Source organism: Myxocyprinus asiaticus, chromosome 28, assembly GCF_019703515.2.
Source record: "Myxocyprinus asiaticus isolate MX2 ecotype Aquarium Trade chromosome 28, UBuf_Myxa_2, whole genome shotgun sequence".
In the NCBI taxonomy this organism is placed as follows: Eukaryota; Metazoa; Chordata; class Actinopteri; order Cypriniformes; family Catostomidae; genus Myxocyprinus; species Myxocyprinus asiaticus.
Genome location: NC_059371.1, coordinates 45,535,059 through 45,550,058, shown reverse-complemented (window position 1 = coordinate 45,550,058; position 15,000 = coordinate 45,535,059). Strand labels below are relative to the sequence as shown.

General features: G+C 41.9%; 2 protein-coding genes across 4 annotated transcripts in view; both read right to left on the bottom strand.

Moving 5' to 3' along the window:
* Positions 1–3,425, bottom strand: part of si:ch1073-228j22.2 (SPRY domain-containing SOCS box protein 2) — a 4,180-nt gene extending 755 nt beyond the window's left edge. Inside the window, exons 1-3 of the mRNA XM_051661063.1 lie at positions 3,137–3,425; positions 1,787–2,528; positions 1–1,606 (exon numbers count right to left, since the gene is read on the bottom strand). The exon at positions 1–1,606 is cut by the window's left edge and continues 755 nt beyond it. Coding sequence (XP_051517023.1) covers positions 1,479–1,606; positions 1,787–2,471 — 813 coding nt within the window. The 5' untranslated portion in view covers positions 2,472–2,528; positions 3,137–3,425 and the 3' untranslated portion in view covers positions 1–1,478. The remainder of the gene's footprint in view (positions 1,607–1,786; positions 2,529–3,136) is intronic.
* A 1,707-nt stretch (positions 3,426–5,132) lies between these two features.
* actl6b (actin-like 6B) lies at positions 5,133–14,664 on the bottom strand. Of its 3 annotated transcripts, none has more exons than XM_051661060.1 (14): positions 14,409–14,634; positions 14,184–14,260; positions 13,419–13,587; positions 13,233–13,333; positions 13,021–13,118; positions 12,528–12,622; positions 12,261–12,367; positions 12,076–12,165; positions 11,908–11,969; positions 11,668–11,782; positions 6,518–6,598; positions 6,119–6,214; positions 5,948–6,034; positions 5,133–5,477 (listed from the first exon to the last, which is right to left on the bottom strand). In XM_051661060.1, exons 1-14 carry the CDS (start codon positions 14,440–14,442, stop codon positions 5,397–5,399), a joined length of 1,293 nt encoding a protein of 430 aa, XP_051517020.1. In that variant the 5' UTR covers positions 14,443–14,634; the 3' UTR covers positions 5,133–5,396. The 3 variants fall into 3 exon arrangements, with proteins under 3 accessions (XP_051517020.1, XP_051517019.1, XP_051517021.1); XM_051661059.1 differs by having other exon boundaries at positions 14,414–14,634; XM_051661061.1 differs by having other exon boundaries at positions 5,135–5,477; positions 14,521–14,664.
* Between the last annotated feature and the right edge of the window lie 336 nt (positions 14,665–15,000).

Sequence of the window (15,000 nt, the reverse complement as noted above, 5' to 3'; positions counted from 1 at the left end):
TAATACATGAGTTTTAACAGAAGAATCAATGTAAGTGCTTTATGAAATCATAAGCGTCACATTTCTGCTTTTGAACCTCCAAATATTGACTTCCATTGTAAGTGTATCACTGGACAGGCTTCTGTACTTATTTTCCTTTTTCTGTGTCTCTTTCAGGTCCAGTAATCACGGGATCAGTCTAGATGAGATCCCGACGGATCGGAGGCTAAAGTTCCTGGAGTGTCAGAGAAAGCGGCAGCTCAGGTGACACTGTGACCTCTGACCTCATGTGTGACTCACGGGCTGATGTCATGTAACTCTTCAATAACAGGTGGAGAGAGACAGACAGATGGGAGACAGACAGTCTTTGATAGGTGTCCTTCTGTCCTCTCCTACATGAGCCAGAAGTCAGCGTTACCGCAACACACATTTGTGTATCTGCCACATACAAACTATACACACATGCACACAAGCTGAGCCACATCTCTGAACGTTTGCGAACAGGTTTGCTCTCACAAAAATGGTAAAAGAAATACCCTGGTATTACCATGCTTTTATAGTTACTCAGGTTCTATTTTGTCAAACTCTCTTGCATTATTTATATTCATAGATGTCATAATTGTTGTTGAAGCTGAAATGGGAATGTTAGTGAATTATAAGTGAAGCACTGAAGTCTGAAAACAACATGAGTTGTGTCTGTAAGATGTGTGTGTGGGTTTTTATTTATGATATCTGTCTGATGTGAATAAATGCAGTCAGGAGACACAATCATCTGTGAGTTTGTACATTTTGCTTCAAGAAAAGCATCAAATCTTCAGATGTTCTTGATGTTTGAAATGGATAATGCTCTAATGATTTTGTATTACTAGACCCAGGTGGGGATTTGTGTTAATCAGAGGCAGTAAAGTCAACCTTACTTATATTACATTATTAAGAATTGAAGACTTTGAGGCCTGAATTCAGAATGTACTTAAAGGGAACTAACATGCATATGATGCAATTTCAAACACTCGATTGCACCACCTAGTGGTGAAGCTTGTAGCAGCAAGTGAAGATTGTGCATCGGCACTCTACTGCTTTTCCTGCAATTCCAGATTGTACAAAGTTGAACTTCTGACCGAATTTTAACCACTGAAACTTTAGAAGCGAATTTACAAAGCGAAATATAAAGGACTGAATATTACCTGTCGAATAATAAAGATAAAATCAAAATAAAATAACGGAATATTTTCAGTCTAAATATTGACAGCTTAAATATACAACCATATTAAATTGCTTCCCTCAAAAATGCAAGCACTGTTAATGCGATGTTTTTATTTTTCATGTAGTGCAATTCAGTGTGTGTTCTTTCAAAGACATTTGTCATTCAGATGCTTCCATACATACAGTATATACTCTGTATGAACACACAAAATATACTAAATACAATTATATTAATATATGCAATAATTTAATGATAAATGAATAATGAATAATAATAGATTCAATCATGCTGTTGATCAATTTGTGCCCAACAGGAGGCGCTGTAGTGCAGGTGGGAATGACATATTCCCAGTGTGAGTTGTGTCCAGTCGGAGGGTCTGACGAGCAGATAATCGACTCAAAGACTGCAGATCAGGTGGGTCACCTGAGAAACACAGACAGTTTTCGGTTTCAATACAGTCATACAGAGAGATGACAAAAAATACACCAAACTGTAGAAATTACCCTACAGTATCATCCGTGCACATACGGTTCGTTATAATGCCCTGTCAAGCATTAGGTCATTGTGATGTCATGTCTAAATGATCTGTGATGTCACACTCACGTGTCATGCCACAGAGGTAGCGTATGCAGATTTTAGCTCCTCCCCAAACGCAGCTAACCGCTGGGAAGAGCTCCGCCCCTTTGGGGAGGTCTGTAAAGGCCACTCCCATATAGCGGTCATCCACGACATATCCCAGCGTTCCCGCATCCGCATCCACAACCAACAATATGCGATCCGGCACCTTTAAGACTTCTGTGGCTCCGCCCTCAGGGTACTGCCCCGCCTCCTTCCCGTCATGCCAGAGCTGATTGGTCGAGAGCTCCCAGCCCCAGGAACACGTGTCGCTGCCGATAAGCACGGTGTAGCCAGATGCCTGCAGGGGGCATTTGTGTGAGGACACGCCCAGGAGGGCGTGGCTTCCTCTCTGTTGCTCCTCCCACAGCATCTCCCATATGTGCATGCCGTTTGTGACGCCCACCACCGCTCGAACCGCATCGCTGCTCTGCTCCACACGGGCTCGAGAGACACACCCACCCGACGGACACACCCTCAGATTGTCCGACAGGTGAGTCGAGCTCCACTGTGATCGGGGGTGTCCAGGGGCAACGGGGGGCGTGTCTAAAAGCACAGCGAGACGAATGGGTGGGGCTACAGAGAACGGATAGAAAGCTGATTGAGCTGATGAAGGTTTATTTGCGGTTTTATAATGGCCGTCACTCAGCCAGCAGCACAGTGTAAGACCCATCCAATCAGATTACAGCAATCTCCACCAATCAGGAGAGAGAACAAGAACAACCTGTTCCTGTTAAGAGACACAAAACAACTCATGAATATTAAAACATGTAGACATGTCATACTCCATCTAAAACTACTTTAAACAGCATTTTGTTAATGAACTACTTAAACGTGCCCCTTTTGAGCTCATATTAAGAGAATTAATTTATCACACCGCAGGATCATTTAAAATGCCCTAGTAAAGAGGAACAAACTTAAAATAAATGGTGACCATTTACAGCACCTTTAAGAAATACACATTCATCAATACATTATTATTCATATTTGAACCAAAAATCTTGATTAAAAAAAACCCCCAGTTCTGTCACAATTGCCCATATAATAGGCTATTATAAGAAATAATGCTATATATTATACAATTATTGTCATTTACACAGATTAACAAGTTCTCTGCACAGTACAGTTCTTATTTAGAGCTTCTTATTAGCAGTACATTTACAGATATAAAAAACAGTAATAATATAATAAAATGATCTACAATATATGGCTTAATGCATAAATAATATTAACACATAATAGTATGATATTAACCTATAATGCTATTTGAGTATCAAATCACTGTTAGAAAATGTGCTCATTTAATTTGACGGGTGATAAACATTGAAACGGTCTTACCGTGAGTGTGTGTGCGGTGACTCGGTGATTCGGTGTGTTCGGTTCATCCCGTATTCTTAAGCATCACTTATCTCCCGTGCGCGCTCCCGCGACTCTTCCATGACATCAGCACCGACGTCACGTCAAGGTCATCAGCGAGGGTGACGTGTGCACCGTCAACAATGACGTATTCCTGTCTTTATAAATGTGCCCATAGCTTCTGCCAAAAGTCCACCACTGTCATAAAGAAAGAAAATATAATGACAATGTGAAAGCTTCTTAAATGGTCATGAACAGTTGAAAACAATGTTGTCTGAAGGAGATCTCTATGAATGTATTATGATTTTATACCAGTAACCATAGAAACAGCAACTTTGGCAGGAACTTGAGGATGATTATATTTGTTAGGGTGAATTAATATCTGGCAGCCTTTACAAAAAGTACCCACAGGGGTACAACAGGGCACCCCTAAAGGAAATGTAGATTTTTTTTTCTGGTCACAAAATGTATCAAGGTGTGGAGAGGGCCTTTCACATCCCCCAGGGGGTTTATAATGATATAGTGTAGAGACCGGGGTGATAGTTATACGCATAAAAGACAGCAAGAGTAACAAATTGAGATGATGTTTACTCAAAATAACTAATCATTTCTTGTTTATTTTAATCACATTTGACATTTTATTACATCTTAAGTATTCTATAAGAAAATGAATCTCTATTATGATTAGTTCAGTCAATGTGAGCCCATTTTGAACATATTTTTCATAAGAAATCTATTCGCCCCACTGAAGAAAAACAATGTGTTTAATAGGGGCCTTTAGCACCTGCAACAGGGGGCCTTTTGCCCCGAATACTCTCCTTTCAACTATTGGACAGTTATTACATTTTTATTTATTTAATGACCTTAAAACTGAAAATTACAAATAAGTATTTTGTCTCAAATTTGTGCAAATTTGCAACATTTTAAAAAATAATAAAAATTAAATCAAATTGCTGCAAAATCAAAGTTTGGACACCACACACACTGATCTCATGGAACAGGATATTTTTCCAGTGTTTAGTGACAAACAGGTGTTTAGGAAAGTTCTGTGGGTAGTGTTTTGGGAGAAAATAAAATCAAAGGATCCTTTTACCCCGTTGTACCCTACCATGGTAATACCATGGGGTCTCCCCAATGAATTCCCAATGTGCTCTAAGTCCTCATGGTGGTGTCGTGACTCACCTCAATCCAGGTGGTGGAGGACGAATCTCAGTTGCCTCCACGTCTGAGACCGTCAATCCACGCAACTTATCACGTGACTTGTTGAGCGCGTTACCACGGAGATGCAGCGCGTGTAAAGGCTTCACGCTATTCTCCACAGCATCCACACACAACTCACCACGTGCCCCACCGAGAGCGAACCACATTATAGCGACCACAAGGAGGTTACCCCATGTGACTCTACGCTCCCTAGCAACTGGGCCAATTTGGTTGCTTAGGAGACCTGGCTGGAGTCACTCAGCACACCCTGGATTCAAACTCACAACTCAAGGGGTGGTAGTCAGCGTCAATACTCGCTGATCTACCCAGACCCCTGTTTTATTGTTTTTTAACATTACCAAGAGAGTACCATGGTGCTTTAATCATGTTATACACATCATTCATGTGTGAGAATCACTGAACCATCACTGTACTTTAATGCAAGAGAGAAGTATATGGCCCCTGGTGTATTAATAGTCTGTGGTAGTGAATATTGATTAGTATGAAATCACTTTGACTTTCACAATAGTGAATCTCTTGAAACCTGTCAAGAATCAAAATCAGAAGAGAGAAATAAGAAGATATGTTTGAGGGAGCAGAGCTTAATTGCCACTAAAAATAATGTCATACTGCAAAAAAATCATAGTTAATCTAAGCTTAATTTTCTTCATGCAAAATGTCATTTCTTCTTTCTTTCTTTGGTTTTAGGGGTGAAATGTGACCAGGACATGTTCCTGTGAGAATCACCCACTGAACTTCAGACTCAACGTCATATAAAGCACTGTATCATTTTAACAAATATCAAATGTGAAAAATCATTTGAGAGGAAAAGTTTCTGTTAAAGCAGAAGTTAGAGAAGATTTGAAGTTCAGTTCTTGCACCAGAGGGTGAGGTGTGAACTCGCTGAGAAATCAAGACAACGACAGTGACATGAGCTGCAGTTTATTGTGTTTATGAGGACGTCTATCAGATAATCATGTGTCTGAAACAGTACTGTAAACTGTACAGCAGTAATATTCACATGCATGTGTGTGTTTGTGTATCAGGGACATTTTCTCTCCACACTCTGTTTTCCTCCCTCGTCATACTCCTGCTTTGAGATCCACATCTGTTGGAAGGTGCCCTGTGGAGGGTTATACATTATATCGAGTCAGTGTACTTCCACAACCAGACTGAACAAATGAACTGTACCTGAATCTAGATTTCTAAAATTGACAGTTTCTAACTGACTGACTGGTTGAGCTTTTGCAAAGATCAATTCTGTCTGAAAGTGGTCTGGTGATGTGTTATGGTTCTGGGCTACAGTGTGTTTGGAATAGTATACTAATAAAATGCAACATAACTCTTTATTTCCAAGATGATAAGTGGACGCCACTCGCTGAATGCAACATGATAAGTCATGTGACATCAGTGAAACATGCTACTTTGAAACCTTTAACACCTACATAGCCGCTGACATAAATCTTGTTGTAGGATTCTAATGCTTTCTGTTTCAAAGGGAGTATGCAGAATATACTGTGTCGTATCACGTTAGTATTTGATTCTGAACAGAGTATATGTGTAGACATGTTGATTAGTTGTGTCTGATCTCACCAGTGATGCTAGAATTGATCCTCCAATCCAGGAACTGAATCTCCTCTCTATAGAGCTGTTACAGGCGATGAGCTTCAGTCGCATACTCTACAAACACAGCAGGAGGATAAGATCAGATCACTGAGATCAGACAGACATCAGATTGAGATCAGACTGAGGTCAGTAACCCACCGGTGGTGCTTTCTGAGACAGTTCTCTGTTCAGTCTCTCTGTGAACCCCTGCAGGAGTGTGTTTCCCCCCGTCACAATCACACTACCATACAGACCCTAAACACACACACGTATACACAGGTTTATCTTCTATTAATCATCACATGGCTCCATAACTGCTGAACATACACACAATGTATCACCTATTCATCTACATATCTCCTTGTCTCTCTACACTGCCTGCCAGTTGCTGCACGTATCAAGTTCAAGGCTCTGATGATGGCATACAGAACAGTTGTGTCTTTCCTCATTTTGTAAGTCAATTTGAATAAAAACATCTGCTAAATGAATGTAAATGTATATATCTCTCGCACACACTCGCACGCACACACACACACACACACAATCTGAGACTCTCACCGGTCTGATGTCGATGTCACACATGCCGATGCTGGTAGTGACTACGTGTCCGACCCCCAGCATGGTGTTACCAGACAGACCCTGACAACAACAAACCAGTTAGTACATTTCAGGCATGATACCACTGTTCATCTAGAGGAAAAATACATAGAGACAACAAAAACATCCGGGCATTTAAATATAAACAATTAAAAGGAACCACTGAAACAGACATGTTTTCATGAGAGCGCACTCTCATTGCTAGGCCAGAGTTCTTTCAAGTGCCACAACACTGCTCTTGAACACTTTCAGGTGCTACTACACTGTTTTAGAATACTCTAAGGACCAGTATTGTAGTGCACTCTCAACTTTTAGACCAGTGTTCTACAATACTCATGGCCATGGGTGCTAGAACTTTGTTCAAGAACAGTCTCTGGTGCTAAATTAGTGTTCTAGAGCACTCTTAACTGCTCGATCAGCATTCTAGAGCATTCCTAGCAGCTCAATCAGTGTTCTAAAGCACTCTTAGTTGCTCAATCAGTGTTCTAGATCACTCTAGCTGCTCAATCAGTGTTCTATAGCACTCTGGTGCTAAACAAGTGTTCTATAATACTCTTAGCTGCTTGATCAGTGTTTTAGAAAAATCTTAGCTGCTCGATCAGCATTCTAGGATAGTCTTAGCTGCTCAATCAGTGTTCTAGAACAATCTTAGCTGCTCGATCAGCATTCTAGAGTATTCCTAGTGGCTCGATCAGTGTTCTAGATCACTCTAGCTGCTCAATCAGTGTTCTATAGCACTCTAGCCGCTCAGTCTGTGTTCTATAGCACTCTGGTGCTAAACTAGTGTTCTAGAACACCCTTAGCTGCTCGATCAGTGTTCTAGAACAATCTTAGCTGCTCGATCAGCATTCTAGATCACTCTAGCCGCTCGATCACTGTTCTAGAACACTCTTAGCTGCTGGAGCAGTGTTCTAGAACACTCTTAGCTGCTAGAGTGGTGTTATACAGCATTTTTGGCTGCTCAATCAGCGTTCTAGATCACTCTAGCTGCTCAGTCAGTGTTCTAGATCACCCTAGCTGCTCAATCAGTGTTCTATAGCACTCTGGTGCTAAACTAGTGTTCTAGAACACTCTTAGCTGCTCGATCAATATTGTAGAACAATCTTAGCTGCACGATCAGCATTCTAGAGCATTCCTAGTGGCTCGATCAGCATTCCTGAGCAAACTTAGCTGCTCGATCAGTGTTCTAGAACAGTCTTAGCTGCTCGATCAGCATTCTAGAGCATTCCTTAATGGCTTGGTGGCAACATAAAGGGTACGGTGTGTCATCTTGTCCAGGTAAGGAATATGTGGAACTGTCTAATTTAATTCCAACTGACATGAGGAATTCCAGGCCCAAGACGAGTGGAAATGAATGATCCTGATCTCTCATGATGAACAGTTGTAATGGATAGGTACGTCCATGCAATGTACAGTTCCAGATTATCTTACCCAACACATTCTAAACATGGCCGTTGGTAAGAGCAAATGTCTGTCCTCGGATGGACAGCCAAGACTCCTTATCAGCTTTACGCCTTCTTCCACAGTGACTCTTGGATCAGAGAATAGGTGCTGCCAGTGTCCATTATAATCTCACATGATTGGTTCCGTAAATCTACAGACAAGGTTAGAAGTTTCATATTACCTTCTGAGAGTTCGGTGATGTTATGGCTTCTTGGTCCACCTCGATTAGGCTTATCCAGTGCCCCTCGTCTGCAGACCTGCTCAGCGTGCCATTGCTTCCAGAATGCTCTTTCTTCTGAAATGTCTCACTCGAACAAAGATTTCCCACTTGCACTAGGTCATCAAAGGATTTCACTGTCCCTCTGAAGATACTGGCAAGACGGGGACTGCAGTTCCTCAATGTGGCTTGAAGTATGTCTTTCTCTGCCATCGTCGGTTTCAACCTCAGACACAAAGCTCAATAATGGAATGCAAACGTCCGTATGCTCTCATCAACTCCTTGTTTTCGCTCTCTTACTTTTCTTCTCAGCTTCCAATTCATAGTAATCTGGTAAGAAGGATCGTAGAAAGATGGCCCTGAATTGACTCCATGTCTTGACGTGCATTTTCTCTGTGATCCACCAGTCTTTGGCTATACCCGTCAGTACTGATGGGAGAGTAGCTATGATTTCATTATCAGTCATGGGTCATACAGCTAGATATTCTGCACATTCTTCCAGGTAGCTGATGGGATCTTCAACTTCTAAACTACCAAACTTGGGAAATTCCAGTTTATCTGCTGCTCCATAATTATAAGGTGTTGGACTTACTTGGGTGACTGGTAATGGTGTAGTCAAGCTGGCAACAGGTGTAGAGGTGGCGTTTAATGCAGAAAGGATCAATGATCCTCTGGAGGCAATCCATTGTGGCTTTACCCATCTCTTGCATGCGACCCTCAATCTGCTTCAGAGTGCTGCACTCCCTCTTGATGACACTGGTGAGTTTGTCCTCAAGTTCAATTAGTTGATCATATACCTGCTTTTGATTCCATTGCTGCTCTACTAGCTCTTGGACTTGGACCTCTAAAGCACCAAGGTGGTCATTTTGTTTTGAATGTGGTTCTGTATGTTACTTTCCATTCCCTTGATGTACTCCATGTTGTCTTTTTCCAGTTTATCCATCCTGAGGCTTAGTTGGGTTACTTTTGCTGCAATCATAATGCTGATAAGGCTTTGGTGGTGGAGATGGTGGTAAAAGAGCAAGGTCGAAGGCCTCCTCCTGTATTTCTGTCTTCTGTCTCTAGATACAAGCTGCTGAATGGCTGAATTATCTCTTGTATCAGTTCTTGTCAAGTTATGAAGGGTCCAACAGTGAAGTCAGGATCCAGGCTTGACATGGGCTCATCTTGGTCTCGTGCATGAGACGCGGCCATGGCTCAACCCAGAAAATAAGAGAATTGGTAAATTTTAGTATAGATCCTGCCTTCTTTCTGGGTAGCCCATTATTAATCGAGACAAGGCAAGCAACTAACAGGTAAATAGCCACAATAAATGAGAAAATAACAATGGCTCAGTCTATCTGTTCCCAAAAAAAAATTTGATATTGAAATTGAAATTGAAAAAACTCTGGTCCCTGTTCGGGCACCAAAATTATGTAACACTGGCTAAAGAAATCCTTAAGCAAGGTCACATAAATAAATTAGGGGAATTCTCCAATTCAAGATTTAACTTTTTGTGTATTTACAAGAATGAACAGGGTGAACAATAAAGCATATATACAAACATCAATCACTTAAACATTGCTGGTGTATCTCTTAGACTATGCAGTTTCAGAGTTCTTTCTAAATCAACAGGTATGAATTAATGGTAATCTAGCAGCAGTCAATCTCTCACCAGACCATAGAGTTTTATGAACATGCAGGGTTGGGTAATGAAGCAGTGGGAAAATCCAGTTGGAAATCCAGATAAGAAGATTTAGTCTGTAGGTACAGTAATCCAGAGTGGGAAACATGAGATTCAGAGAGGTGAGTTCAACGTGTATGTACAACATCCAAAGTATAATCCAATTGAGACTTTAAGATGTCTTCAACATCAAACAAGAACCCTACTGAGCTGTAGAACAATGATGTTCCTCAGAATAGGGTTAAAGCAGAAAAGCCACATGTGACTGCCTTATGAAGGAATCTCCTTAAGGTGAAAACAAACATCGGGAAGATGACAACAAATCAAAGCAGTCTCATGCTTCCAGAGTGGGATGGTGAAAACGTGTGACAGGCGTGGTTCCGCAGGCCAGTGAAAACATTTCGGAAGGCTGTATTCGGCCCGCGGGCCATAGTTTGGGGACCCCTGTTCTAGAGCATTCCTAGTGGCTCAATCAGTATTCTAAAGCACACTTAGCTGCTCAAGCAGTGCTCTACATTATTCTTAGCTGCTTGATCAGTGTTCTAGAACACTCTTATCTGCTTGATCAGTGTTCTAGAACATTCATAGCTGCTCGAGCAGTGTTCTAGAACACTCTTAAGCTGCTCAATAAGCATTCTAGAGCACCCTTGACTGCTCGAGCAGTGTTCTAGAACATTCTTTGCTGCTTAATCAGTGTTGTAGAACAGTCTTAGCTGCTCGATCAGGGTTCTAGAACAGTCTTAGCTGCTTGATCAGTGTTCTAGAACACTCTTAGCTGCTGGAGCAGTGTTGTAGAACAGTCTTAGCTGCTAGAGCAGTGTTCTACAGCATTAGCTGCTTGATCAGTGTTCTAGAACAGTCTTGGCTACTCAATCAGTGTTGTAGAACAGTCTTAGTTGCTCAATCAGTGTTCTAGAACAGTCTTAGTTGCTCAATCAGTGTTCTAGAACACGCTTAGCTGCTCGATCAGGGTTCTAGAACAGTCTTGGCTGCTCGATCAGTGATGTAGAACAGTCTTAGCTGCTCAATCAGTGTTCTAGAACACGCTTAGCTGCTCGATCAGTGTTCTACAACACTCTTAGCTGCTGGAGCAGTGTTCTAGAACAGTCTTATCTGCTAGAGCAGTGTTCTACAGCATTCTTGGCTGCTTGATCAGTGTTCTAGAACATTCTTAGCTGTTAATCAGTGTTGTAGAACAGTCTTAGTTGCTCAATCAGTGTTCTAGAACACGCTTAGCTGCTTGAGCAGTGTTCTAGAACATTCTTAGCTGCTTAATCAGTGTTGTAGAACAGTCTTATTTGCTCAGTCGGTGTTCTAGAACACGCTTAGCTCCCCGGGCAGTGTTGTAGAGCACTCTGGTGCTAAACCAGTGTTCTAGAGCACTCTGGTGCTAAACCAGTGTTCTAGAGCACTCTGGTGCTAAACCAGGTGTGACGAGGAGGAGGGCGTGGCCAGGCCATAAGGATGGACGTCTGGCACTGAGTTACCCCAATCAGCTGGGAGGGGGATAAGGAGGAGCTGGAGAAGCCAGTTCGAGAGAGAGATGTACGCAGATGTGTGTGTGTGATTAAAAGCCTTCGTGATTGTTCACCCGGTTCCTGCCTCCTCCTTTCCAATAAGCATTAGACCTTTTTGCCACACCAGGGTTCTAGAGCACTCTAAGCAGCTCACGTGGTGTTCTAGAGCACTTTCTGTTGTTCCACCACTGTAGTAAAATACTCTTTGGATGCTAAAACAGTGTTCTAGAATTCTCTCTGTGTATTCCTGTTCAAGATTGTCCTGTGATACCTTCACATTGGAGGGATCGAACAGGCCCTCTGGAATCCGCAGTCTCTCTGCTCCATAATCTGTGCTGTAGCCGTTCGGCATCTCGTAATGAAGCGTCGGCATCTGCGCTGCCACTCTGAACACATGCACGCATACACACACACACACACACACACACACACACACACACACACACACACATATCAGAGACTATATGTGTGTGTGTGTGTGTGTGAGATAATGTGTGCATGTTCCACTCACTGTTCATCGTACGGAGAGTCAGACACCTGCAGCACAGACGCCTGAAAATCCTGAACAACCTCCTGAAAGGTTACATTTACTTTAATTTTACTTTACATTTCACTTTAAATTAATTTGGTTTTATAGTATGGTGTATATACTGTGTTTTCAGAGTTATTTGTGTCTTACATTGCACATGTAGGTGTGCCAGGACTTTGTGACAGGAGGGAGTTTGTCTTTCTTGGTCCAGACTGGAGGAGCGCCCTCCCGCACAGGCTCCTGAAAAACACAGAGAGACTCAGAGAAAGAACTGAGAGAGATGTAGGAGAACTGAGAGGAGAACCAAGCAGAGAGCATCAGGAGAACATTGGAACCTTTGAGGCGATCATGTACGGAGGAACAGTTTCGATGTTTATCTCCTGAAATAACTCGCGGCACTGCATGGTAATGAAATCACCTGCCAGAGGAGACTTCACAATCCCTCAACACAAGAAAAACAAGTCACATATTTAACTACACCTCAACCACAAGACATTTAACAGTTTAATCAACTACATCTGCACAAAGCAGACGCACTTGCAGTTATTGTAGCACTGTTCTCCATGTTGATAGCTACTTGTATTCCACTCTCTTCCATTTACCTTGCTGCAGGACGTACCCATCATGCACTGGGATGGCAGTCGTGTGTGTCGCTCCACTGTCCAGGACGAGTCCAGTGGCACGCCCATTAGCAAAGCTGCAGCCAATCAGGTTAAGGCCATGTAACTCATAACAATCATCAGCCTATCAAACCTGCACTGGTGTATCATGTTAATCCCATCAACAAAATGACTGATGATAATGTTTGTTGACAAAGGGTTAGACGCAAGGGTGTAGATTTGGCTTGAACATAATTTTGCACATTGTTGTTAACTCAAATTGCTTACTGAATTTCGACTAAAATTATATGCCATTTTAGTCAGAGTAAAACTTACTAAAATGAATAAGTATGACATGATGTAATACTGACTAAATTTAAAGGACATTTTTGTCAAAAGACAGTGTGAAAACTGATCTTAAGAAGTGAGGGAAGTTTCTGAAAAGCATGTCTTTTGGTTGGCTGCTGTTCCTGTGCGGTGGTTTTTGATTGGATACGCGGTGAGCACCGCAGTCTTGCACAGGAAGAATGCAGGAATGTTGTAATGCTCAAAAATCAGTTCAGTTAACTTCTCCCTCTTCGCCCGTGAGTTCCACTGTTCATAGAGAAAAATCCACAACATCAGCATCTGAGTGAAACAGCTGAAAAAGACTGCATGCTGCACAAATCTATAGATATATGGCAGAATATAATGTGCAAATGTACTCACTGGAGCTTCAGACATGAGCACCGGGTGTAAACTAGGTTCAGATTTGATGTGTTTGCTGTAGATGTGGTCGATTATGGCTTGAAAAGCATTCCAGTCTTCAACTAATAGAGAGAAATTAAGAGAGTTTTACTTACTGCAGGTAGTACGTGTGTATTGCGTGTGAATGAGTGTGTGTTTGTGTCATACTCATGCCGTTCTTGAGTGGAGAGATGAGCTCTACACCCGCTCGTGGCACATGCAGCGCTGTGGTGTCTATGTAGTAGCTCCGCCCACTGCTGTGCTCTTGCTCCGCCCCCATGTCTACTTGCCCCTCCTCCTCCTCGGTGTGCACTCCAATAGAGGTGGGGAAATCTGCCTAAACAGCAAAAAAGTGCTATGAAATTTTTAAATCTCCACTTTCACTCCCACATTCTTCTTCTTTTGTTCTTGGCGATATGTATTCGTCATGCATATCGCCACCTACTGGTCTGTTTCTCACCACACCTATCATATCACTTCTGAAGACATGGATTAAAACACTGGAGTCTTTTATGCTGCCTTTAAGTGCTTTTTGGAGCTTCAAAGTTCAGGTCACCATTCACTTGAATTGTATGAACCTACAGAGCTGAAATATTCTTCTAAAAATCTTCATTTGTGTTCTGCAGAAGAAAGAAAGTCATACACATCTGGGATGACAAGAGGGTGAGTAAATGATGAGAGAGTTTTCATTTTTGGTGAACTGTCTCTTTAAGTTGAACTAAACCCGGAATATTCCCTTCATCAACTGAAGAAGACTCTGTATTTTGATGTCCTCACTTCATTAACTGTTCTAACAAAAAGAAATGTTATTTGAGCCTGAGGAGGTGGTTTGTTTGGTAAGGAATTATAAAGCTGCTGCATGTGAAAGAATGTGAGAAATGTTGTGAAAAGCACCACAGATGGTATATTTCAAAATGTTCAATTGATCTTTACCTTCGGGCAGTCCTCTCCAGCATATCCTGCTCTGGTGGAGAAAGAACCGATATCAAACACTAAAGCACCTACTTCATCTGTGCCAGAGAGACAGAGAGAGAAAGTGTTTGATTATATGATGTGATCATTAATGTTTTCATGTTGTGTCTCACACTTCCAGCAGTTTTGTGTTTGCACTATTAAGCGTCCCGTGATTTTGCACATAGTGTATAATGGAGTAAATACCGTACATGAATAATAGCATGCTCTGTATGAACATGGTACCCGCACAGTATTTTCTCGTGAGGGCGGGATGCTGGATGCGGTTGTCATGGTGATGTGTGATCGCTCGTCTCACCTCCGCCGTACACTCCGCCACTCATCGCGCTGATTAATCACGACTCCGCCGCCGTTACCGGGTGTGTGTTCGCGTGATCGTGTGTTCGGTTCGCGCACAGTGATGAGAATAACGGAACCGAGTATCCCCGCACGCGCACGCGCGTCCCGCTGCTGTGTCACCGGTCACGCGCTGCTGACGGTAACCGGCGAGTCTCCGGTTTCTTTTCGTGTGTTATTGTGCATGTTGATGAGAATAAACGTATTAAACTGTACAGCATTGAATGCAAAAGAAATGTGAATTAAAAGAATGCTCAGGAGTATCAAAATCAATAATAAAAAATAATTAAAAAATGCTGTTCTGTTTACAGTTCTATTCATGAAGTAATTTTAGGAAAGAAAAAAATGGGTTTATTGTCGAAGCATTTCATCTTGTGATATTCCATATATTAATATAAATAATTCGAAGAGAAAATACAAAGTGTAGAAACATGTAACATTC